Below are 24,806 nucleotides of genomic sequence, written 5' to 3'. Positions count from 1 at the left end.
TAATGCCCCTTGCCTCTGCATCATTCAATCCATCTCCATTTCGAATCATGCTATTTGTACATCACTTTTATACATTTTAAACTACATAAAGAGATATTATGACCAAAATATCCCTCGTCTCCATGCGCTTCATGAGGAATTTTTTTGTCATTGATACACCTTTATGTAGCTCAAGGAATACATAAAGATATATCAATAATATTTTTTTAAATAATAAGTTATTGCATAGTCACTCATTTCCTCTCTTTATGGCTTTCAATGCCTTGGAACCCGTTATGTTGATAATGATGATTTCATTTACAATGAGTTTTACTAATTACTAGATTAAATCACCGACAAAATTCATGTTTGTGTTTGTCAATTTATGTTATTTTTTTTCATTTTTTGCGTTTAGTTATTTTTCTCTCTCAACATTATTTATAAATCATACGTCATATTTAATAACGAACGAGAGTTATATATTAATACATTTAAAAATATAAAAATTTATACAATATAATAATATATAATTATAATAAATAAATATATTCATTAAATATAATTTAAATTATATAATACGTTATAATTTTTTTTATATAAAATATGTTTATTTATACCTATTTGTTATTGTTGGAACGTGACTCAATAATCAATTGGGTCAAATAATAAACTAAACTTCTTGAGCTTCGTTTTGATATATTACTTGAAATTTTTGGTTAAGTATTGAACTTGTAAGTGTCATATGAAATATCTACTCAAATCTGAAAATTATGTTTTCGTGTAATCTGTCATTGCTCCCATTTTTTGTCTATAACTCATAGTGATTATTTTTTATTCTAAATCTATTTATTGTTTTTGAAACTATAGGGTCCAGGGCTTCGATTTGGTTATATTATTCATAATATTTGACTAAGTTACGAGCCTAAAATAGGTCTCTGAAGTTGCAGTTGAAATCTAAAAATTTTAAGAATTTGTTGCGTTGCTACACTTCCTATGTTAATCTCATGCTTTTTGCCCATGAAAAACCCATATTTCACTAAATGGGTTGTATCTCCCTTGTGTTGCTAAGTTTTGAAATTTTCTTCTATTTTGTGGAGTCTTGTTGGAAGCCTCGATAGGGTTTTGTATCACCTTATATTTCATAAGGAATGACACATTTATTGATTAGGGTCTAGAGTCATGCAAGATTTGGTATTTCTTGTATGTATAAAATTTTGGTTTCTCGCAATTGTTGTTGGAGTAAAAATTTACTATGTGATCATAAGATAATGCACACCTTAACTTATGTAATTGTGCATAATAAGCATGATGTGGGATTTTTTTTAATCATTGAGGATTGACATGAAATTGGGATATGTATGTGTGATGCGTGATTATTATCTTTGCGCACCTATTATCTTACACGGCGATTATATCCGTGGGTGAGAAAATAATATCCTATCAACGCCTAACGCGGGTGAAGTGACCATCAACCTAGAAGGCGAGGCTCAAATTGTTATTGCTTGTTGATACATATTCATGTATGGATATATTGGTTGTGGGAACCTTGTGAATTATATGGAAAATTCCTTACTATTGGTGCATATGCATGAGCATGAAAATGACTACATGATATGTATAATAATCACAGCATGAAAAATTGACGTAAATGGAAAACTTATGAGTTGTGTTATACTAATATCTTCTCATAGAGTTGTTTACTCTATCTTGATTATACATGCCTTTGATTCTATATCTCTATGCTTTATAAATATACTTGTTGAGCCTTGTGGCCCACCTTGTTTACTCTCATGTTATTCCAGGTAAAGATAAAGTAGTGGTTAAGGGTGAGTCTAGTGAAACTAGAGTCCAAGGTTAGAGGTGTACAGAGACCTCCCAAATTAAACGGTTCATATTAGTGTTTGTGAAGAGAGCATGTGTGAGGAAATTTTATGTTGTAAAATTTGTTAGTACCCTTGTATTTCATTTTGTGTAGGCCATGATGCCAAGATGTTGTAAACTTTTATGTTGGCTTCCGCTAAATTTATCTAAAGATTATAATGTGGTGTTGTACGTTATTGTTCTATATCATTCTCGTGATGACCTTCTTTCAAATATCCTATACTAGCGAGACTATCCGGGAGTAGGCCACTACAGATTTCCATTGCCTAACTACCCTACTCCGCCTAATCAATAGTCATCTTTTATTATGGACTCCAAACCTCATCTTTTAAGCATAATCTCCCTACCCTCTAGCCTTGTAATTTTGTAGGTCATCGGTGACAATGTGGCAATGATGTGTTCAAATTGAAATTTCTAGAAATTATAGTTTAACCTCTCTTGTTTTCCTTAATTTCACTTTTGCCCTTGTATTTTAGTCTTCAATCTCTTCAAAAATTACATTTGGCTTCCTTATATTTTCTAAATTTCACTTACCCTTTAAATTCTTTTAGAAAACAATATTAGAACCCAAAATTGTAGGAAATTTTGCGTTATGCCGCAAAGTTCAAGGTTTTTCTTACCAATACCCCTATCTCTTTTTTTTTAAAAAAAAAATTCCAAATAATCTCTAATGGATTTTGTTTTCTTCAAATTTACTACATTACCCTCATTTCGAAAATAATATTCGAAATTGCTTCAAAATTTTGGGTTGTTCTTTCTTGACCAAAAGAGGACGATCAAAGTCAAGATCGCAACGGCAGGGCGTGGGCTCCGATAACGGGTCCGTCAGAGGGGTAGTTGGTACCTTGACTCTAAAGAGAGCTGGTTGATATAGGAGGAGGAGATGTTCTCATGCATGCGTCGTGTGTTTACAGGTAATGGGACTGAGTATTTGGCGTCAGTGAAGGTTCCCAAGTGACAGCATGGTGTGGAATTGACCCTCATTAATGTGGATGGGATCTGCCATTAATAAAGATGGGATCTGGGGCGGGCGTGTGGATGCCCAGTATAGGCTGCAAATGATGCTATTGTAAACTGGTGTTGGGCCAGGACTGGGGCCAAGATTGGCCCCGGACGATCCACAGCCCCCAGGTCGAATGCTCGAGAAGCAACTGTTCGAGCTAGAGAAAGGGAAGTCTGGACTATTTTTGCTGCATACGCCAGTTTTGGAGAGCTGGATGTCTGATACAACCTAATCTTACTCATTTTAATAAACACTATCTTATTTAGGATACTATTGAGGGTCCGTTTGGCTAAACGGTTTGACCGCTTATAAGCTATTAGTATAGCTTTTCAGCTATCAAGTTTCTTTAATTAAGCGTTTGGCAAACTTAAATAGCTTAAACGCTATTTGAATAACTTTTTCAAAAGTTCCTTCCCTTCAACTTTTGCAAATTGCTGTGGGATAAAAAGCTTCATTGACCATGGAAATTACTTATTTATCTTCAACCAAAACATCTATTTCCAACTAATATCCTTCATCTTCAACCCTCTGCAATCAATTTCCCATCGCTATTGTCGCCGGTTGCCATCCGCCTTACCATCGCCCCCACCGTCGCCTCCAGCTCCTTCGTCGTTGTCGCTAAGCTTGGCTGCCGTAAGCCGGCTCCTTCATGGCCATCGCAAACCCAGTTCGCCCGCCTTAGTCCTACTACCACCATCGCCGCTTCTACTTCCAGATCCATCGCCGTAAGCTGCCCAACGCCGTCGCGTCTCTGCAGCCTATTTCACCTCATCTCGTGATCGCCCCCTGTACCATCGTCGACCCCTCCTGTGCCGTCGCCCATCTCCTTCTCCGTTGTCGGCCTTCTTCTTCGTTCTTCACTGTGTATATATGTATACATATATATAACATGTAATACTATATATTTAGTTTGTATATAACATATATAGCACAATATATATGTTATATTATATATAACATATATACTAATTTTGTAACACCCCAAATTTCTTGAGCGTGTTATAATTTAGGATTTTGGGAATATAAAATTTTTCATATCTCAATAACTGTCATACATCACACAATATCCCAAAAACCCTAATTTACACCTCCTCAGCTTAACAAATCCAATATTAAATTGCTAAGACAGGTGTTAAAATTTCAGATGCCGAAGCTAGATCGAACCTGATATGGTTCACAACCATAACTCTTTATTTATCATACATAAAATCGTTCAAGATGTCTACAAAATATATTACATGAACATCATCTCTAGCAAGTGATAACTGAACATCTCAAACATATGCAAAATTACATAGATTCACACATAAATAAAAATATGCTAAACATGCTACAAGCAGTAATTTAAGCTAATTCTTCAGCTACCTCCTTTCCCTTATAGCCGCTCGTCGAACCTGGAACGTTTGAATATTCCAGGGACATAGTCCAATTAGAAGATGAATCTTCTAGTGAGAAACTCCAAAAACAATTTATATCGATGCATGATCAGGTATAAAATGTATGAGAAGACAACGAGAACTACTCTGAAGTGCCTCGTGAACACGTCAGCCTCCTTCAACGAGAGCTTTCTCAATGGCACACGCATAGCGCCTCTCGGGAGGTCCATAACCATGTCACTTCAGCCCAACTTCATAGAACTCATGCAAGCACTACATCCGTTGTGCCTTAGACTCAAAGTCTTCCCCACGAGAGCTTTCTCGATGGCGCACGCATAGCGCCTCTCGGGGGATATCCGACTTTTGCCCTCGGCCAACAACAAATAGGTACAACAGTATGGTCACACGAATTTTATAAATGCAACAGTCAAAAAACCAATAGCATATAATTTTCAGAAAAATACATTTCATATATGTATCATGATTTCACGTAAGAGAATAACAAGCGTTTATGTATAAGAACTTCACGAAACATGTCTCTTGCAATAATAAGTCTCTCATAAGAGAAAAAATAGGATTTGGAGTATAGGAGTCTCACGGAGTCTCACCTTGTTGAGTTATCTCTTCGACGATATAATTTTACAGCAAACGGCCTAGGTTTCTGCAGAAAATATGTGTTTTGGTAAATCTAACTTCAAATATTTTTACATAGAGTTGAAGGGTATTAAAGTAGGGGCATAACTAGAAAATTGCATGTAAAAAGAACCCCTCACGCGCCCCAAGAAGGCTGGCCACGCGCCCCCACGCGCAGCCATTATCCGGCGCGTGTAACTCACGCGCAGGCACCAGATTCCGAACAGCAACGCGTCGTTTTCGTATTTCGGCCATATCTCCCTTGTTTTAACTCCGATTCGACCCTTGTTTGAACCTACGCGACCCTCTCTTCCCCCTCTACAGGATTATCAAAAAAAAGGGACTTACCTCATTTTTTGGCTGACTGATTTTGGCGAACTCCGGCGAAGACTCGCAACTCCGATGAGGCTCGTTCTCCGCCGTTTCTCCGTCGCTTTCTTCCCGCCTTCTTGCCGAACCTCATTCTCTCTCTCTAGAGAAAACTCCTACTCTTAGAGTGCTTCACTCCTCAAATTTGTTTGGAATGGTTTGAGAGCAACTCAAGGTGCCTATTTATAGAATCCTTCAACCAATGGTGTCATGCCACTTGTCACAATCTTAGCCATGAACTCCAAAGACTCAAAGCCATAATTGAGTGGCTTTTGAAATCCAAAACTAGAATTAATCCATCTTTTGAAATCCAAGCTAAAACCCTAAACTTCTTTCAAATAACACTTTGGCCCATATTTCAAGTTTTCAACTTTAACATTTCACCACCTAAGCTCATAATTTCATCATTCTTTCATTTGGATAATTTCTCTAATTAGAATTATACCCTCAAACATCAAATTTATAGAGATACTTAAAATCTCAAAATTATTAACTCAAAATTACTCAATATATACGATTTTTCGAAAGCCCCTTACCATCATTCGGTATTTTTAGGTTATAACTTAGCTTAACCGAAAATCATTTCTAATTTGATTTCTTTCAGTGCAATAAGTCTCACCTCGAGACGCTCGTTAAAATTATACCTTTGTCCTTAGGTATCTAAGCTCTAGGGCACTCCCTGCGACTGATTCGGTCACTTGTTGCCATTTCAAACATATTTTTCGTATTTTAACTCACTTAAAATACGTGGCAATTTCACGAAAATATAGGGTGTTATAAATTTTATACATATAATATATATTAATTTTAATAAAATATATTTTTTAAGAATCTAATATAATATATATTTAGATTTTTATGAATTAAATCTAAATTTATACATAAACTTTAAAAATTATATATTTTTTATTATTTTTATAATTAATTAACTGTAAGTATTTTAGCTAGACATCAATTTATTTTTTTTAAAAAAAATTATATTTTCTAAATTTTATCTACATTATTTAATATCATGTCTATTTTAGTCTTTTTGTCAAATTCTAACAGCTTATCAGCTTTTACATACCAAACATCTAATTTTGCACTAATAACTTAAAAGCATATTTATCTAAATACGTTATCAGGTTAAACACTATCTAATTTAAACGCTATTATACAACTTAAACATTACCTAACTTTTCAGCTGCTAAAATAAAGCCTAGCCAAACTAAGCCTGACTCATAAAAACCCTAAGACCTTTACTCATTTAGTTGAGGTACCATTTATTGTATTGGGAAAGATTCTAGGCTCATAAAATTTTTCGTTGTTGAGTTCTAATAGGCTTTTCATTGATGACTCACACATATCTCAAAAAGAGGGATCCAACATATTATGGGGCAATATTTAATAAGGTCGATCAGTTTTAAGACTTACTAAAAGTGAGTTTTATAGTTGTGACTTATAAATTTAGAAAAAAAAATTGTTATTATTCAACAACCAATCAAAATAACTATTTATATTAATTTTTATAGTGACAACCTTTTTCGATTTTAATTGAAAATAATTTTATAGTGGTAATTTCTTTCGATTTTAGTTAAAGTACATAATAAGTTTAAAATTGAAAGTTGAGGGGGGAGGGGGGTAATAGACTATTGTTTAAGTTAAGGGGAAAAATAGTTAAATGGTAAAAGGTAAGGGGGCTGGGTATGGCTTTAGCCCCTATTTTAATTGAAAACAATTGATGTTTAGCAAGTTAAGAAAATGTTTTTTAAAATAAACAAAAGAAGAAAGAACAACAAAAGGAAGAACAAAACAACGAAGATTAAAAAAGAAAAGAATAAAAAAAGATGTAGGGGCAAAAATGGAAAAAGGAAAAGGTGGGGGGAGATGGGGTGGCGTGCGCAAGTCGGGAGGCATCAGATGCCCCTTGCCTCTGCATCATTCAATCCATCTCCATTTCCATTTACATTCCGTTCCTCCCATTCGGCCCCTTCCCTCCCACGTATATATATATACACATACACACATCACCTTGTAATTGCTCTGTCATAACCCCCAATCTCTCCGCTCTCTCTCTCCAACCTCAGATCTCTCTCTCTCTCTCTCCCCCCCTTTCTCCCTTCAGCTTGCCGTTTCGCCGACCTCCGTAATGGCCGATCAGCTCACTGACGATCAGATCTCCGAATTCAAGGAGGCCTTCAGCCTATTCGACAAGGACGGCGATGGTCAGATTTCTCTCCTTTCCGACCTCTCTCTATATATCTCGTACATGTGCACGTTTATTTGTTTGTAATTCATGAATATGATTTGCGGTTTTCAATTTTTCATCCTTCTTTCGCTTAGATCTGCCTGTTGAATGCTGTTATTTCGCTTCCTTGAACGCTATTTCTTTCACCTTAGGGCTTTCTGATTCTCGTATGTGGCAGTTCCTGCTTCTTGTTCGTTTTCGGATTGTTGCTGTCATCGTCGTCGGGTTTTGTTTGGCCCTTGATCGCTCGTTGTTTTCATCCTGAGTGATTGGTTGATTGTGTGGGACTGCTGCACGATCTGCTTGCCGACAAGTTCGGTTTTTCGTTTTGGTGTTGTGATTTCATTGCATAACGTTATGTTTATCCACAAATCTGTTCTGTTATAGAGCCGATTATCTGTTGATTGTTGTCGTCTCTTTACCCGACGCCGCCCTCTGAGCTTTTTGTCCATGTTTATTTTGCTGTTGAGAAGATGCCGTTTGTGTTTCCTAGTTCGATTGGTACTTGGATATGGGTACAGAGTGATTAATAATGATGATGATGTGGATATGGAACAGCTTTCTGGTCGTGCAAGTTATCTTATCTCTACACAAACGTCAGGCACTAGTTGCATCTGATCGTTTTATGAGAGGCATGGATCTTTCAGCAGTTGTTTTGTTGTCTTGTCTCTTCCAGTAGATCATTTGAAATTTGATTATAAGCTTCTAGCTTCATACCTAGTCTGAATTATCCTTCCTTTTTAGCATATGTTGTATGTTCTTCAAAATTGTGAGTTTGCTTGGTGATTGAAGCTTGGAAACTGACATATACGCGTTTTGTCATATTTTGTGGATTTGCATTGAAGCTGGGGAATTCAACCCAATGATTGATTTGTTGTTTTACGTGATTTTCCCCCCTCATCATTTAGGAACAATCCTTGAGCTTTTTGACAATCGTTAAGCTCAAGCGACCATGTTATTTGGTATTGGAGATCTTGGAACTGCATTTATTTTTTGTTGTAAGCCTGTATCACTTGCATTCCTTCATTTTGTAGTTTTTATGTCAAGTTCCTTTCACCCCCTCCCCTTTCTCTCTCTATATTTGCTCGATTTTCTAGGTCAATGGTTGGTTTGTGTTGCTGTTGCTCCTTGATGGAGTTGCTGACGTTCCCATGATTTTTGGTTCTAATTGTTTTCAAATATTGGTGCAGGTTGTATCACTACCAAGGAGCTGGGCACAGTGATGCGGTCTTTGGGACAGAACCCTACTGAAGCTGAGCTTCAGGACATGATCAATGAGGTTGATGCTGATGGAAATGGAACGATTGATTTCCCTGAGTTCCTCAACCTGATGGCTCGGAAGATGAAGGATACTGACTCTGAGGAGGAGCTCAAGGAAGCTTTCCGGGTTTTTGACAAGGACCAGAACGGCTTCATTTCTGCAGCTGAGCTTCGCCATGTTATGACAAATCTTGGGGAAAAGCTCACAGATGAGGAAGTTGATGAAATGATTCGTGAGGCTGATGTGGATGGAGATGGCCAGATCAACTACGAGGAATTCGTCAAGGTCATGATGGCCAAGTGAGGACCCAATCAACCCAACCCTAAAATTTAAGAAGTAAAAGATCAAAAAAATGGGAAACAGGGCAGATAAGTTAAATGAGATTTCTATTTCTGGTAGGACTTGTTCATTTGGTACTGCTAACTCTCCTTGGGTGCTTGTCTGCTTTTCTGTTTGCATTGTTTTGTAGTGCTGCTGCTCTTAAATATTTCTGCTTTGTTTGTCTGCCTCTTGCTTTTTTGTTTTGGATTGTTAGTGTCCTGTCCTCTTACAATTCGGTTGCATTATTCTCCTTACTTGATGGTATTATGAACTTAGAACAATTGGGATAATTTCTTTTCTCCTAATGGGTGCCTAATTTAGTCACCGATCTAAAATATCTAAAATTATATCAGTCCCGTCCCGTTTTCGTCTGCCTCACTTTACTGCTGTTTGTAACAGAAGTTTAAAGTTTGAAATGGTAATTTAGAATGGTGTCCATATTAGTTGAAATCCACAAGATTGGTCGGTCCGTGCTGTTGGAAAATGAATTTGAAACTTCTTGCAGGGCTCGCCAAGTCTGTTACCCTAGTTCGTCCCGGAGATCTCTCTCTCTCTCTCTCTTTCTCTCTCTGGCTGCTTGCTCCCTCGCTCTACACAAGCGCACACGCATATCCGTTGATAGCATAATTGGCCTGGTCTCATGTGCTGGACGCAGCCATCTAAATCCAATTGGGGGGGGGTTGAATTACCGGCGGCTGGCTCCTGAAAATTGATATTATAGACAAGTGGACGAGTGCTTGTTGGGCCGTGAGAAGTGGGGGGGCATCAGAGCCGCGCAAGGATATTATTACATGGTTATAATGATGTTGTAGCTGATCCAGTTGGTCGCAATATCTAGCGTCCTTGTTACATAATAGGTTGGGCCGTCCGGGCATTACATGTGACCTCTTGGGAGAGCGTCAGGAGTTGGGCAGGAAGAGAGGCTTTGTCGTCATGGGGTAGGGCTGTTGGGTCTCATCGTATTTAGAGTACATGGGGTAACAGTGATTACGACTGAAGGGATAAGGGAAGTAGTGTTCCATCGGTGAAACAATCTAGTGCGGGAGAATCTTTTGTTGGAAAACTTTTTTCTAGGAAAATTTTTCCCCAGATTTTTCATTGTTCTTTTTGCGCGGAAGGGCTATTGTTTCTTATTAAAAAAAAAAACTGAAAAAAATAATGTAACTAGGATAATTAAGAGAGTATGGCTTTGTTTGGGATTGAGGTGAGACAGTTTGATTATATTAAGTAGTTTGATAAATTAGTTAAGTTGAGTTTTAAGTATAATAATAATTATTTAATAAATTACAAGAACTTAACTCAATGCACTTTATGCATAAAAAAAATATTTAAATTGAATTAAAATGTATCAAATGTTTTATGTAATAACGTTTGACAATGAGGTTAACATAATGCAACTTCAAACTCAGGCAAAGGCAAAATGTGGCTGGGGTGGACTTAAATAGGAAAATTGTAGACTGATATATAAAAATATGTGAATACAATAATTTGCTTTTTGAAATTGCAAGTGATTAGTCTCTGTGGGGGAGAAAGAAAACGACAGATGATGACGACGATGTGTGTCCGCGCGCGCACACGCGCATAGGAAGAGAGAGATGGATAGATATGCAGCATCTGGAGGGAAGTGGGTTAGGTTTGAGCGGCTAGGATTCTATCTCATTTGGGCGGGCTGGAGGAGGTATTGGATTCTCTCTCTCTCTCTCTCATTTATATATATATATATATATAAACCTCCAATGTATATAAGTGTTGCTGCAGCCTTTTAAGGGTACCATTACATTCTTTTTTTGGGGGGGAGGGGGGGTATCTGATTCTATGTTTGGTTGGGTGGGGGCTGCATTTGGCATTGCATCTGCTTCCATAGTATGCTTCTCGTGGAAGGGTTTAGGTCTATTATTAAACACAACTATATAATAATGCAGAAAATATAATGCCCAATCCACCTGGAAAGGACACTTCCAAATTGATGCCCCCTATGTCAAAAGATTTTGTATTTCCCCTCTTCCTTGTCTTTTCTCCTTTTTATTTTTTTTATTGGTTTATTTTTCTTGTATCATACCTCACTTCACTTTAATAACCCATCAAAATGTCTTGTGAAAACGATTTATGTTAAAGTAACATTTGTTAAAATAAGTAAGATAAGATTTTATCAAGATAATTTATCTGTAAAATTTAAGATAAATTATTTAAAATGAGAGAAAAAATAAATTTATTTTAAAAGTTTAAAATAAAAAGTTATATGATTTATTTTTAAAAAATTTAACAAATAAAATGAAAAATATTTTTGTCTTGAATATTTTTTATATTTTATTTTTTTATTTATATCTTAGTTAACAAATGCTACTTAAATAAAAAAAATTCATAATAAAATAGACTCTTTTTTTTAATTATTAAAAAGTTTGTCGTGGTTTCGTGAAAGCACCAAATAAAAGAAACCCACCAAATAACTGGATAATGTATGAAATAATTGCAAAGGCGAAAGTCCCTAGAGCATGAGATGAAAGAGCAACGAAGTGCCATCTGTGGAGTGTCCCTACTTGCCGTCTTCTTTACCGGTATGTCTGTGACTGTACTCTATTTTTTCTCTTTCATGTTATTTCAACAAAAGTAAAGGCTCTTAACATTTTTCTTTTGATAAAATATTGTTTTTATTTTTCGATTTTTAGATTCAAAAAAATAGGGAATTTTTGTAAATATAAAAAATATTTTACACCAAAGATTTGGTAAATCATTTTTTTTATAAGTAACACTACACACAATAAATATTATTAATTTTTTTAATTTTAAATGCAAACCAAACACAAAAGGATAATTCTTGGTTTCAAACCCCATATTTTTTATTTTCAATCAATTTTTTCTTAAATGATCCCCTAAGATTTTTCTTTAAATCACCATTCTCCTAACGACGTAATATTAAAAAATTAAATAAAATTTATTAGTTTGAAAAATGTATTAAAAAATATGATTACATAATTAATTTTTAGATTTTTTATATTTTAACTACGTAATAGAAAAAAGTATAAAAAAATATAATATTTTATAATATTACCTGTCACGTTTTAAAATGGTCAAATGCATTACAACTGTTTTGGGTGCAAAGCCTATGTCCGAATATTTTAATTGACACCTCCACCCATTATCATTACATCTTGGCAAGATTGAAATTTTCATTGGAAACAAAAAAATTAAGAGCCATTTTTAGTTATGATTTATGTATTCTCTTTAATATGAATTACATTAGAGTTCATCCTATAGTAAAACTTTATAATAATTTTTCTTTTGTATATCTACTCGTTATTACGTGTGGTCATGCAACGAGTCTAGAAAATAATGACTCTTAATTAATCATTATGTATGTGTTTTCTTAAATTACGTTAAATTTGTGTTTTATATTTTTATTGAGTAATGTTAGAAGTCATCACAGATGACGGTGCTGTCAATCATGTATCATATTTTTATTGAGAGATGTGATAGGCACATTTTCATTAAGAGATGTGATAGGTAAATGAGACAACGACATATAGTCTGACTAACTTCTTCCAATAAGGAGACACCATATGAGTCATGACTCTAGTATTGTTTTTTTATTAAGTTTAGTACTTAAGATTTAAAAGACATTAAAGAAGATACATATAGCATTCTAAAATGGACCTTGTAATGTGATACATGTCTTTAAATTTGGTTTGTCCTTGCTTTGTGCAAATCAAATCTGTGCCTTCTATTTCTATGTTTAGTTCTTCTAGGTATTTAATTAAGCTCCATAACCCAACTTTTAGGATAATGTTTTACCAAAATTTCTTATGATTTAGGTCATTTTTAACCTATAGTTTATGGGGTTTGTGTTCAGTATATTGGGTTTCTATGATTTTTTATTCTTTTTATCAAAACAATTCTTCTATTGCATTAGAAAGATACAATAGATATGGAAACCCAAAATAATAATAGCAAACGACTGTAAGGTGTTTGTAAAAATGCCTAAACCAGTAAGACTAGTGTAGATGGAAGGAAGGAAGGAAACTCATGAAGTAATAATATGTTGTTGTAATTGTCGATTAGTTTATTATAATTTTAGTAAGCTGACTTGCAGTTCTAAATTCAGAAGAAGAGAAAAGATGGGAAAGGAGAAGTCGCGAAGGACTGGCAAGAGAGGAAAGCATCGAAGAGTTCCCAGTAAACATTGTTCCATCCTTTAACTAATTTGTTTTTTTATATATATGTCTCCTTGTGGTGTGATGATGGGTCTCCTGTTTGGGCCTTACCTCAAAACCAATTATATTACATGGTACTGTGTGATCACATTATGTATCAAACTCAGTCCAACAATGTGCCCAATTAGTGTTATTGGGCCATAAATGGGTATGTATTATTGTTGTTTCTTGGCTTTCAGGAGTAGTAAGGGTCGTCGTGATAGTTTTTTTAAATTAAGAACGGTTGTATGTAAATTAAAATGATTATATTTTCTTCTCTAGCGACTGAACTGTCACTATTGCCATCGACCATCATTGTTGTCACCCTTGCTTTCTTCAACATACTTTTTTTTTCCCTTCTTTGTCCTTTTTTTTTTCTTTTGACCCAACTATTTCCACCATGTAATGGCCACCAGCATCGTGATCACCACTTATTGCTTCTATTCTCATCTAGTGTGAGGTACCTCATTCTTCTTTTTGTTTTCTTACATTCTCTTTGTTTTCATGCATTCTCTCTATTTTCAGCCATTGAACCTTACTAGGGTTTGATTGAACCCTTTTTTACCTTGGGTTTGATATAAAGTTTATCTAGTATTAGGTTTGCAATTGAACCCAAATGAATTTTATCTAAGTTAGTGGAAGCAAATATGATATCTTTTTCTCCATTGAAGAACACAAAATTGATGATTTTTTTTTTTTTTCTCTCTGTCCTACTCCCATTTCTTTTTCTTATGTGCAGTTCGCAATAAAACCCAACAATCACAAGGGTTTCAACAACCATAGGTGGTGTCCTACTCCCATTTCTTTTTCTTATGTGCCGTTCGCGATGAAACCCAACAATTGTAAGGGTTTCAACAACCATAAGTGGTGGTCAGGCATGTCTAAATCATTACCATTACCGATGGTCTTTAATTTTTAGGCCAATCTTTGTATTAGGGATGCTTCTATAATTTCACCTCCCTCGTTACATTTGACTAAATGAAGGGATAGCCTTGCTATTTTCAAAACCTCATGCATCTTTACAATTAAAAGTAACTTTAGAGGTGATCTTTGTAAATTACTTAAAGAAAATGTCAAGTTGAGTGGTGAACTCACAATTAAGTGATAAGACATTTCGCATATAATACAATATATCCCGAAATATAGCATTTCCCTTCTTATACAATAAAAATGATTTCTTTTCAAAATATTCCTAATGTAACAATTTTAATCAATTGTACTACAAGGTGTAGCAATTAGAGTGGCATATATCTATTTTGGTATAAATCATACAAAACAAGAAACTCATTAATTATAACAATTAATAATTCACACTAATACTATAATCATTTCAACGACATTTTTCGTGTAATTTGTGAATCCACATTCACTAGGGTGTCATGGGATAAAGCCTAGGCCTACTACTAGTGGCACTTTAATCGTCCTAATATCTATTTCTTTGGGGTGCTAACAAAAATGCCCTATAATGATGCCTCAAAAGCTTTATAGGACATTTGTAATTGCTATATGAATTGAACTATTGGTCGCAAAATTGTCCCCTTATGTTGCATGAAATGACATTAAAAAATATCTCTAAAAATGTTCAAAATTTCATTTTTAAGCTATTGTGCATGTTATACACGTGTAAATAAGAAAATATAAAGATGTGTTTTCTTTATTTTTTAATTTTTAATTTTGAGTTTTGAATTAATTTTTAATTTTATATTTTGATAGTTTATTTTTAAAAAATTAAAAACGCGTTTTCTTTGTCATTTTGAAAAATTATTTCTCAAAACATAAAATTAGAAAATGCGTTCTTTTTAAAATTTTAAAAATAATTTTTTAATGATATTTTATTTAATAAATTTGATTATTCAGTAAATTATAAATATTTAATATTAATATATTATTAAAAATATATATACATTTTAAAGTCAATGAATTTTTTAATATTTTTTCCATTATAATAATAAAATATGAATAAATAAATAAATAAATAAATGTGTTTTGAGTTTGTTTTGGATGAAAACACTCAAAAACAATTTTTTTGTTGTTTTGAGTTTTCTTTACAATTTTATTTTTTCAAAAATACATTTTTAAAAACAATAAAGAAAACGCGTTTTTATTATTTTAGAAAATCAAAAACTAAAAATGACTTGAAAATAATAAAGAGAACGCAACCTAAAATTTTAAATAAAAACACACTTCCAGGAGGTGTCACTTGTTCGTTGTAAGTTAGTTTTCATTTTTTAAAATAAATCTTAATTGATAATTTGCAAGTTGGCAATTGCTTAAATTTTCAAATACAAGTGTTAGTTTTTTGTTTAAATTTTATACATTACAATTGGAAAGTTGAGGTTGCTAGAGACCAAAATGAGTGTTTGGTTAAATAATAAAGAGTAGTGTTGTTTGTACAGAAGGAGTCTTGCAGAAGTTTTATAGAAGAAGATGAAATGACCAGTTTGGCCCTCTAATAAATGACTAGTTTAGCCTTCTAATAAATGACCCAATGAAATCCTAATCTCTTTCCCTCTCCCTCTTATAGACGGTGTCGCCTCTTCGTCTCCCAACAACATCGGCCCACCGCCATCTCTCTTTCTGTGTCATGCTCACGATGGGTTTTTGTTAATGCTAGGAAGATGTATATAATTAAGAGATGAAAATTTAGGAGAAGTATGTGAGTGTTCCAACAACCTTCCAGCATGATGTATATTGAATCTATGACCATTACCTATAGCAACCTATTCAAGATCATTGTAGACAGAAGAGATAGAGAGATTCTTATGATCTAGTGTAATACGATGACCATTGCCTAAATGCATTACATTCTTTAGTTACAATTTGCTATAGTTTGCTAAATATATCTTTCTTTGTTACAGTTTGCTACATGAAAGTTATTGATGTTTACATCCTTCTAGTAAAATCTATGTAACCAGAAATGTAATTTTTAATGAGATCGAGTTCCCTAATTTAGAATTATTTCCCACTTCTTCACCATGACATTCTTCAGTTACTGTTCCTTCTATCACTTGTACCTTTCCTTCAAAGTTTAAAGTTCATTAATTTTCTTCTAATCCTTCTATTTCAGTACCACTTTCTCAGTGGTTATTTCTCCTACCTTGAAAATTCTTTTCTTTGATGAACAGGGAATGAAGGAATTGGGTATTTGGTGTTTGGGTTTGATTTCCCTATTGTGCTTCCAAAAGCAATGATCAGAGGGAGGTAGATCTGAATCGTCAAGCACCAATGGCCTTGCGGTGTCGATCGAAAAAGGGCAGTGGCGACTCTTTTTCACGGGGAGCTTGAAAGCGGTGGCTATGGTGACTCTTTCACAGAGAGATAGAGAGGAAGAGGTCAGTGATGGAGACGACTGTTGCTTCTGCAGTGGCGACTCCTTCACGGGGAGCTTGAAGGCGGTGGCTATGGCAATATCAGGAGACGAACAGTGGCGCTACCTCTCGTTGTCGGTGAAGGGATTGTGGAGGAAGTAGCTTGAATGGTGGCTCGATTGAGAGATGAGGGGTTTGGAAAGAAGAAGGGTTTCCCTCTCTCTGTTTCCCTCTTTTCATTTAATCCAATTTATCATCAATATATCGCGATTCTGTTGCTTCAATTTATATCCGCTATACCTCCAAATTCTTGCAATATATCTCTTTTTTGTACAAACAACACTACTCAATAATAAAATAGATTAAGAGTGACAATATTAACACACCCCAAAATGATGCTAACACTTCAAAATTTTAAAAAACAAAAATTCTCAAATCCAAAATTAGTGGGGATGGTAACTATTGAAGCCAAGAATTTTTGAATTTGGATATTTTTGCACTCCCTACGCCTTTACATATCACATCATTAAATGTTGAGATGCCTAAAACTTGATTGGATCATTTTAAGTGGTTTTTATCAATTTGATTAACTTGTTTTTTTCAACCCAAAATTCTAAGTAATGGTAGCCTATTTACGGAAAAATTCTAACATTCTCTCACTTGGGCAACATTAATTGGGTTTTAATGTTAACGACCCGTTATTGGGTTTATGCTATTAATAATATTTATTTCATTTTGGTATATATATATAATGATATTATTTTGAAATTAAATAAAATGGGTTGAGAATTTAATAAAGTTAGGTTTTGGCTAATGTGAGAAAGCCCATTGCAAATGGTAGTTAGAATTTAAATGAAACTATTTTTAATGGATTGGGCCTAACTATGTGTAGATTGAGTCCATAATTGATTTTAAATGAAATGAGTTGGACCAAATGAAATGGGTTGAGCCTTTAGTGTTGGGCCAAGTTGAAAATAAGTCTTTTGGGTTTTATGAGATGGTGGGCCTAATTAAATGAGTTGGGCTTAAATTATATGTAAATGATGAATGGGTTTGGGCTTGAGCTCATTTACAAAAAGGATAATTTAAATTTAAAAGAAAATGAAATGAGTGGCAAATGTCTAAAATGGGCATGAACTTATTGAGGCTTGTGTGTTTGTGTAAAGGGCAAAATGGTCATTTTGACAAGGTGTTGACTTCCCTTTTCTCCTTCATCTTCTTGCCCAATGGTTTCTTGTTTCTTCATTTCTTCTCCAAGAGCTTTTTCTCCATTGATTTGAAGCATCAAAGGTTGGATCTTTGATTTTTGAAGGAAAAACTCATTCTCTTTGATTTTTCATTAATATTAAGGCAAGTTCTCTTGCATTTCCTTTTGTTATGCAAAATTTTATTTCTTCTTAAATTTATGTGTAGATCTACTTGATCTCTCTTCAATTTTGAGCATATCTTGCTTACTTCCATGGTTATAAACTATCTTTTGATAAAAATAAAGTTTTCTTTTTGGTTGTAAATTTTTTGTAAAAATCCTATAAAATCGATGGTCTTGTTAATGTGATCATTTGGGGCATAATTTACTCCAAAATCCTTCAAGGAATGGCATATTTTTGGTTAGATTAAAGCAAAACTATTAATTGTTGACCTTCGTAGCCTAAGAGTCGACTTTCATGTTTCCAAAAGTTGACCTTCCAATTTTTAAAGGTCGACCTTCCATTTGTTTTTTTTTTAGACTGTGTAGCTTATATTGTTTTGAGCATAATTTTTTGTGTAGATATCAAAATTGAGATATGTTTTTTGCATTGTAATCTATACTCAATGAGGTTCAATTTGATATAAGATTTGAACTATTTGGACAATTCTTGAGTTTGTAAGAACCCTTTGAAATACATGCTTAAATTGAAAATTTCTGTTTTCAAGGGTCAACTTTCACTGCTTTAAAAGTTGACTTTCCTATTTTCAAGAGTCGACTTTTGCCTATCCAAGAGTTGACTTTTACCACTTCAAAAGTCGACTTTTAGCTCTTCAAGAGTCAACTTTCCATCTTTCAAAAGTTGACTTTTAGTGTCCATGATGGGAGTTTTTGATCCAAATTTGTGGGAAAGTCATTTAAAAATAAATTCTATTGTAATAAGGGTGGTAATTCATATATTCATTACAACATGCATTTGTTGATTGCATAATCCAAAAATATGGGTGAAATAAGAAATGGTCCATAGTTATGAAATGGGCACGATTTACGATGTTGCATGATGATATAAATTGTGTATTGAAAATTCCTAAGTGTTGCATAATAATTATTTATGCACCTATTATTTTGCGCGGCGATTATGTCTGCGAGTGAGAAAATGATATCCTATGAGCACCCGACGCGAGTTAAGGTGGCCATAAGCTCAGTAGGCAAAGCTCAACTTTTATTTGATTGATGATTTATTTTCATGATGTATATTTACATGCATGATTATGGTGGCCTTTGGGAGACATATGGAACATGTGGAAATTTTTATTATTAATGCATATGCATGAGTATGGGGAATAAATACTTGGCATGTATGATCATCATGGCATGGGATGGTTATGAATGGAAATTATACATTGTGTATTATTTATTCATTTACATAGAGTTATCATTACTTTATCTTGGTTATCTATGCCTTTGATTCTATATTTGCACCTTTTATATATATATTTGTTGAGCCTTATAGTTACTATTCTCATGTCATTCTAGGTAAAGAAAATACAATTGATGAGGGTGAGCCCAACGGGGCTAGAGCCTAAGTTTAGATGTGTATAGAGACACCCTCAACTAAGAGATCCATGTTGGGAGTTTGATGAGGGCACTTGGGAAGAGATTTTATTTTAATGATTGCATAGTGCATTTGTTAAGTTTACATTCTGCATAGGCCATGGTGCCAAGATGTTGTAAAACTTATATATATATATATTGTGACTTCAGTTGAAAATGTCTAAATTTGGAATTATGATGTTAAGTTATATTGTTCTATATCATTTTTGTGATGACTTTCTTTCAGATATCCTATGCTAGCGGGTATATCCGGGAGTGGGCCACTACAAATATTATATTAAAAAACTTTATTTAATAAAACGACTCCCAATTTGAATAAACTTTAATGACAATATATTTAAAACATCTCAATCTAGAACCTCTTTTAAAAAAATAGTTAACATTGAATCATGACAATCATCACACCATTAGGTAGTGTAAGACTCCCATGATCACAATATCAAAGTCTCAATAACATAGGTTTTAAGTGTGATAAAATGTAGGGTGACATTGGTTCATGTATCCACAATTTATGTATGAAGAAATTACATTTAGTCTAGTGTATGACCAAAATTTTGACCCTTTATGGTAATGCTTCTAAACTGAGGAAACATTGTCAATAAAAAATATAATTGCATATCTAAAGAATCATTTTCAAAAGCTAAAAGCTTCAAAATAAGCAAAAACATAGATGAAAGCTTCGAAATATATCATAGTAGGTTTCAAAACATACTTGACAGAAAGTTTGGTTTCGAAACATACTTACTTATATTTCGAAACATACTTATTTATTTTGAAACATATTTCCTCATGTTTCGAAACATAGTGTCCTGCATGTTATAAGTTTATAATCTATCGAAAATATACCCAAATCCCAATTCATCCCCCTCTTGGGATATATTTGCCATTATATAGAACTAACAAAAAGTAGTCTTAATGTCTAATTGCTCTAGTTCTAAGTCATTTAGGGCTACTACAGCCAAGACCAATCTTATGGATGTGTGCTTTACCATAGGAGAAAACACTTCATGGTAGTCTATGCCCTTTCTTTGGGAATACCCTTTAACAACTACCCTTGCTTTAAACCTAGCTGGGTCTACTCCTAGTATACATGGCTTTCTCTTATAAATCCACTTGCAGCCTATAAATTTCTGGTCTTTAGGTTTATCTACAAGTGTCTAGGTATTATTCTTTTTCAGAGATTCCATCTCTTCCTTCATTGCCTTTAACCGATTAGTTTTATACTTACTAAAGCAAGCTTCTTGAGAACTGACAGGTTCATCATGCTCGATTGAATCGCTAATGTTAAGAGCATAAGTGATAACATCTTCATAGGTATACCTTGTAGGTGGTTTTATCTCTCTCCTTACCCTATCCCTAGATAGGATATAATCACCCAAATTAGGAAGAGATTTAGTTGAATCCTCATTTTCTTTAATTTCTATTTCAGATTCAGCTCTTTCAGGAGAACTAGTGGGTTGAGGACTTTCTAGGTTAGACTCCACTGACTTATCACTAGGGTTGTCCCTTTCCACCTCAAACTGAAAATTCTTAGTTTGATCTGTCTTAGTATTTTCCACCTTATTTGGCATATAGTATTTTGATTCCTTGAATACTACATCCTGGCTGATGACTATCTTCTTATTATCAATCAGCCATAACTTATATCCTTTTACCCCTTGAGGATATCCTAAAAATACTGCCTTTTTGGCTCGAGGGTCTAACTTCCATTCGTTCTTATGAACATATCCTATACATCCAAAAGGTTTAAGGTGGTTTAAAGAAGGAAATTTCCCACTCCATAGCTATTCTGGAGTCCTAAAGTTTAAGGCAAATGAAAGGGATCTATTTATTTGGTAACAAGCAGTTGACACTGTTTCAGCCCAAAATTTCTTAGGTAAGTTAGAGTCTTTTAATAGACATCTTACCTTATTTAGAATTATTCTATTCACTCTCTCTGCAATACCATTTTGCTGAGGTGTGTCACTGTAAGTTTTATGCCTTGCAATACCTACTTATTTACAAAAGTTTGTGAATTCCAACCCATTATTTGTTCTTAATGTCTTTATTTTCTTCCCAATTTGATGTTCTACATAGGTCTTCCATTCCTTAAATTTTGCAAAGGGTTCATTTTTGTGCTTAAGGAAGTAAATCCATACCTTCCTACAATAGTCATCTATTAGAGAAATGAAATATTGGGCTTTTGATAAGGAATTAGGAACTTGAGGAGAACCCCAAAGATCAGGATGAATGTACTTTAGGACACCCCTAGAATTATGTGTTGCAGGTGCAAACTACAATCTGTGAGACTTACCCATGGCACATGTCTCATAGAAATTTAGATCATTAATCCTCTTAGGATCTAGGATGCCTTGTTTACTTAGTTCTTGTAAACCTTTCATTCCTATGTGACCTAGCCTCTTATGCCATAATACAGTGTCATCATTTTTTGTAGTTGAAACTGTAACACTTCTAGAGATAGTCTCTCCTTGCAAAACATATAGCCCTTGCTTAAGGATTCCTTTAAGAACTATCATGGATCCTTTCATAACCCTAAGGATACCATTTTCAGATACCCTCAATTTGAATTTAACATGCCTAGGGAAATTAGATTTCTTCTCAGATTAGGCACAAACCTCACATTATCTAAAGTCTTAAAAGTTCCATCCCACATCTTAAATCTAACTGGCCTTATTCTAGTTATGTTACATGATTGGTTATTACCCATAAGGACTTTACCACCCTCAATATGCTGAAAATTAAGCAACTAGTTTTTCCTAGGTGTCATGTGAAAAGTGCAATCCGAATCTAATATCCACTCATTTCCTGAGGCATGTTCAGAGAGTATTAAACCCCTTCCACTATCATACCCATCAGATAGGCTTGCTGTTTCTTGATTATTTTTGTTATTTTCCATGTCTTTCTTCCTTTGAAAGCAATTCTTTCTTAAATGCCCATTTTTCTTACAATACTAGCAAGCCATTGTTTTTGAGGATCCTCTACTTGTTCCTCTTGATTTAGAATTAGACCTCGTTGTACTTCTTCCACTAGAATTATTTTTGCCTTTAGGCTTTGATTTATGTTCCCACTTTCCCTTTACACTTAAGCCTTCTATATTATTTACCTTCCTCTCTGTCTTATCCTCCTCAAGATCTCTTGATCATAGGGCGAACACAACATCCTCTAATGACAGGGAGGTTATGCTATATTGCATTGTTGTCCTTAGATCTCAATAGGATTCATGCAAAGAATTTAAAAGAATAACATTTTGGTTTTCTTCTGAAATACTCTTATCAATATTCTCTAAGCCAATTGCGATAACATTAAAGTCATCTAAGTTCTCTTCTAAAGATTTTGAGGTATTCATTTTAAAACCAAATAGTTTTTCTTTTAAATAAATTTTACTCGTTAAAGACCTAGTCATGTAAAGGGATTCTAATTTAGTCCAAACCTTTAAAGCAGTGTTTTCTTTATTTACTTATCTAAGGACTTTATTTGACAAATTTAAAATGATAAGGCTATAAGCCAACTTGTCCAACTCATGCCTTTCTAGGGTAGTTAAGGATTCTAATTTATCCTTTTCAGTTTTAGGTGGTGCAACCTACAATGCCTGAGAGCACCGATTTTGAACCAAAATAGCTCTCATTTTCTAATTTAAAATCACCACTACCATCAAAATTCTCTATTTCTAATTTAGTTGGGGCCATTTGATTATGATCCCTAAGACAGAATATAATTCACAGATGACAATGTGATTAATTGTGACAACTGTTTTAAAAGAAATTTCAAAACAGAATAAGAACAGTTTATTGGAAAATTTAAATAAGATACAAATCTTATTATAGATTCTTGTATACCAGGTAAAAGATTATTCAAACCCTAATTAGGTCTCAAACTGACCAAGAACTCGATGCAATATTAGGGCTAATAGTATGAATAATCATATTAGATCTAATCCAAGATCAAGAACTCAAGAAAAAATTAGGGCAAGCAGCAAATATTAGATAGTTGAAGGCAGACAGTTGTATACACAACAAAAATTAGGGCAAAATATTACCGAAAGAAAAACTTACTCGACCGAAGATCAAACTCAATCTTTGATTTACCTTTTGAATCGGAGACGTCTTGATCGGGATCTTGGATCCCTCGTGGCTTTGATACCATTTGTTGGTTTCTTACACAATCTAAATCTCGGCCAAACCAAATAATCAAGCGTAAATAGTGAGAGATAAATCAGAATATAAAGAACACAAGAACACGAGATTTATGTGTTCGGATCCGAAAAAAATCCTACTCATGGCAGAGGCTCCGCTTCTAGTCAATCCACTAAATACTTTTCGATTACAATAGTTTACATCGACTTATAACAAGATAACAAGAAATACAGTATTGCGAAGAAAAACTAAAGAACTAAAATACAAGTACAAATCATTTAATAGCCAAGAACTACTTGTACAAATAGTCTCTTTACCTCAACCTCTCATGTCTCAGGCGTATTTACCACAAAGATTAAACAATATAAGTAGATCTTACCAAAACAAGTTGATTGATCGAAGAAAGGGATTCACGAGAGTGTATCTCTTCATGCACAGAAAATAGGGTTTTCAAAAATAAGGAAATGAGCAATCTATCAATTAGGGCATCAAAGAGCCCTTATATAGTAGTGAGAAATCGAGCTGGGCCAAAGGGAAACACGCATGGGCTACATGGATTTTTGACTTTAGCATGTAACAGATCTCGGCCCAATGGATCTTGGCCCACAATATTAAACAACAAATTATATATACACATTTAAATTTCATTTAAATGTAAGTAAAATGAAAACCCAATTTTCACATAAGAAGGAATGCAAACAGAATGAACATGAAAAATATAAATGACAAAAATCATTCCAATACATTTTGAATCATCTTATTTAACAAACATGAGCATTCAATGCTTCCAAGGACTCACAAATGATTAACACTTGTCTTTTTTCCATTCCATGCTTCTTGAGGAGTTTGACACCTCACATTCTTTGTTAGAGATAGGTTGGATAGATAAATTATATATGCATTAAGCTTTGCCCAAAAATCCTTAGGCATATTCGTAGCCTCCATCATGCATCTAGCAATGTCAAGAATTGTTCTATTTTGATAGATTGACACAATTATATCACCACATGCCCAAGAGATGAGGTGAATTGAGTGATTTAAAAATTGGTGGATTTTTAAAACTTTTTCTATGAAGTAGGGCAAGAGTGTCAATTTCTGGAAGTTTTGGGGCGTTGCAGCAATTTCGGAGAAAGGGTCGCAGGTCACTTTAAAAGAAATCACGTGCCCATTATGGTTAAAGGACGCGTATGACATGGGCAGTCGCACGCGAGGATGGTTAGGGAAGAAACGAGGGATTGATTTCGCGTGTGCGTGAGGGAGGAGGAGGTTGGCTTATTTTCTAGGGCAAGGATGCCCAAAACGGCGTCGTTTTGGGCTGAAGAGGGTGG

At 34.2% G+C, this 24,806-nt stretch overlaps 1 protein-coding gene across 5 annotated transcripts; it reads left to right on the top strand.

Moving 5' to 3' along the window:
* The first annotated feature begins 7,160 nt into the window (after positions 1-7,160).
* LOC127808229 (calmodulin-7-like) lies at positions 7,161-16,457 on the top strand. Of its 5 annotated transcripts, none has more exons than XR_008024891.1 (4): positions 7,161-7,445; positions 8,659-9,028; positions 9,556-11,605; positions 13,150-13,431. XR_008024891.1 is itself a non-coding variant. In XM_052346685.1 (4 exons), exons 1-4 carry the CDS (start codon positions 7,370-7,372, stop codon positions 16,440-16,442), a joined length of 597 nt encoding a protein of 198 aa, XP_052202645.1. In that variant the 5' UTR covers positions 7,162-7,369; the 3' UTR covers positions 16,443-16,457. The 5 variants fall into 5 exon arrangements, 4 of the variants coding, with proteins under 4 accessions (XP_052202645.1, XP_052202637.1, XP_052202660.1 ...); XM_052346685.1 differs by lacking the exon at positions 9,556-11,605 and adding an exon at positions 16,363-16,457 and having other exon boundaries at positions 7,162-7,445; positions 13,150-13,220; XM_052346677.1 differs by lacking the exon at positions 9,556-11,605 and adding an exon at positions 16,363-16,457 and having other exon boundaries at positions 7,162-7,445; positions 13,138-13,220.
* The last annotated feature ends 8,349 nt before the right edge of the window (positions 16,458-24,806 follow it).

This window comes from Diospyros lotus, chromosome 1 (assembly GCF_014633365.1).
Source record: "Diospyros lotus cultivar Yz01 chromosome 1, ASM1463336v1, whole genome shotgun sequence".
NCBI lineage: Eukaryota > Viridiplantae > Streptophyta > Magnoliopsida > Ericales > Ebenaceae > Diospyros > Diospyros lotus.
The sequence above is the reverse complement of the archived record's forward strand: the minus strand, read 5'-3'. Positions and strand labels throughout refer to the sequence as shown.

Bases quoted from the DNA above. Each gene is read 5' to 3' on its own strand.
- LOC127808229 (XM_052346677.1), top strand. From the start codon at position 7,370: ATGGCCGATCAGCTCACTGACGATCAGATCTCCGAATTCAAGGAGGCC. The intron at 7,446-8,658 runs GTCAGATTTCTC...ATATTGGTGCAG, and splicing joins ATTCGACAAGGACGGCGATG to GTTGTATCACTACCAAGGAG. The intron at 13,221-16,362 runs GTAAACATTGTT...TTTGATGAACAG, and splicing joins AAAGCATCGAAGAGTTCCCA to GGAATGAAGGAATTGGGTAT.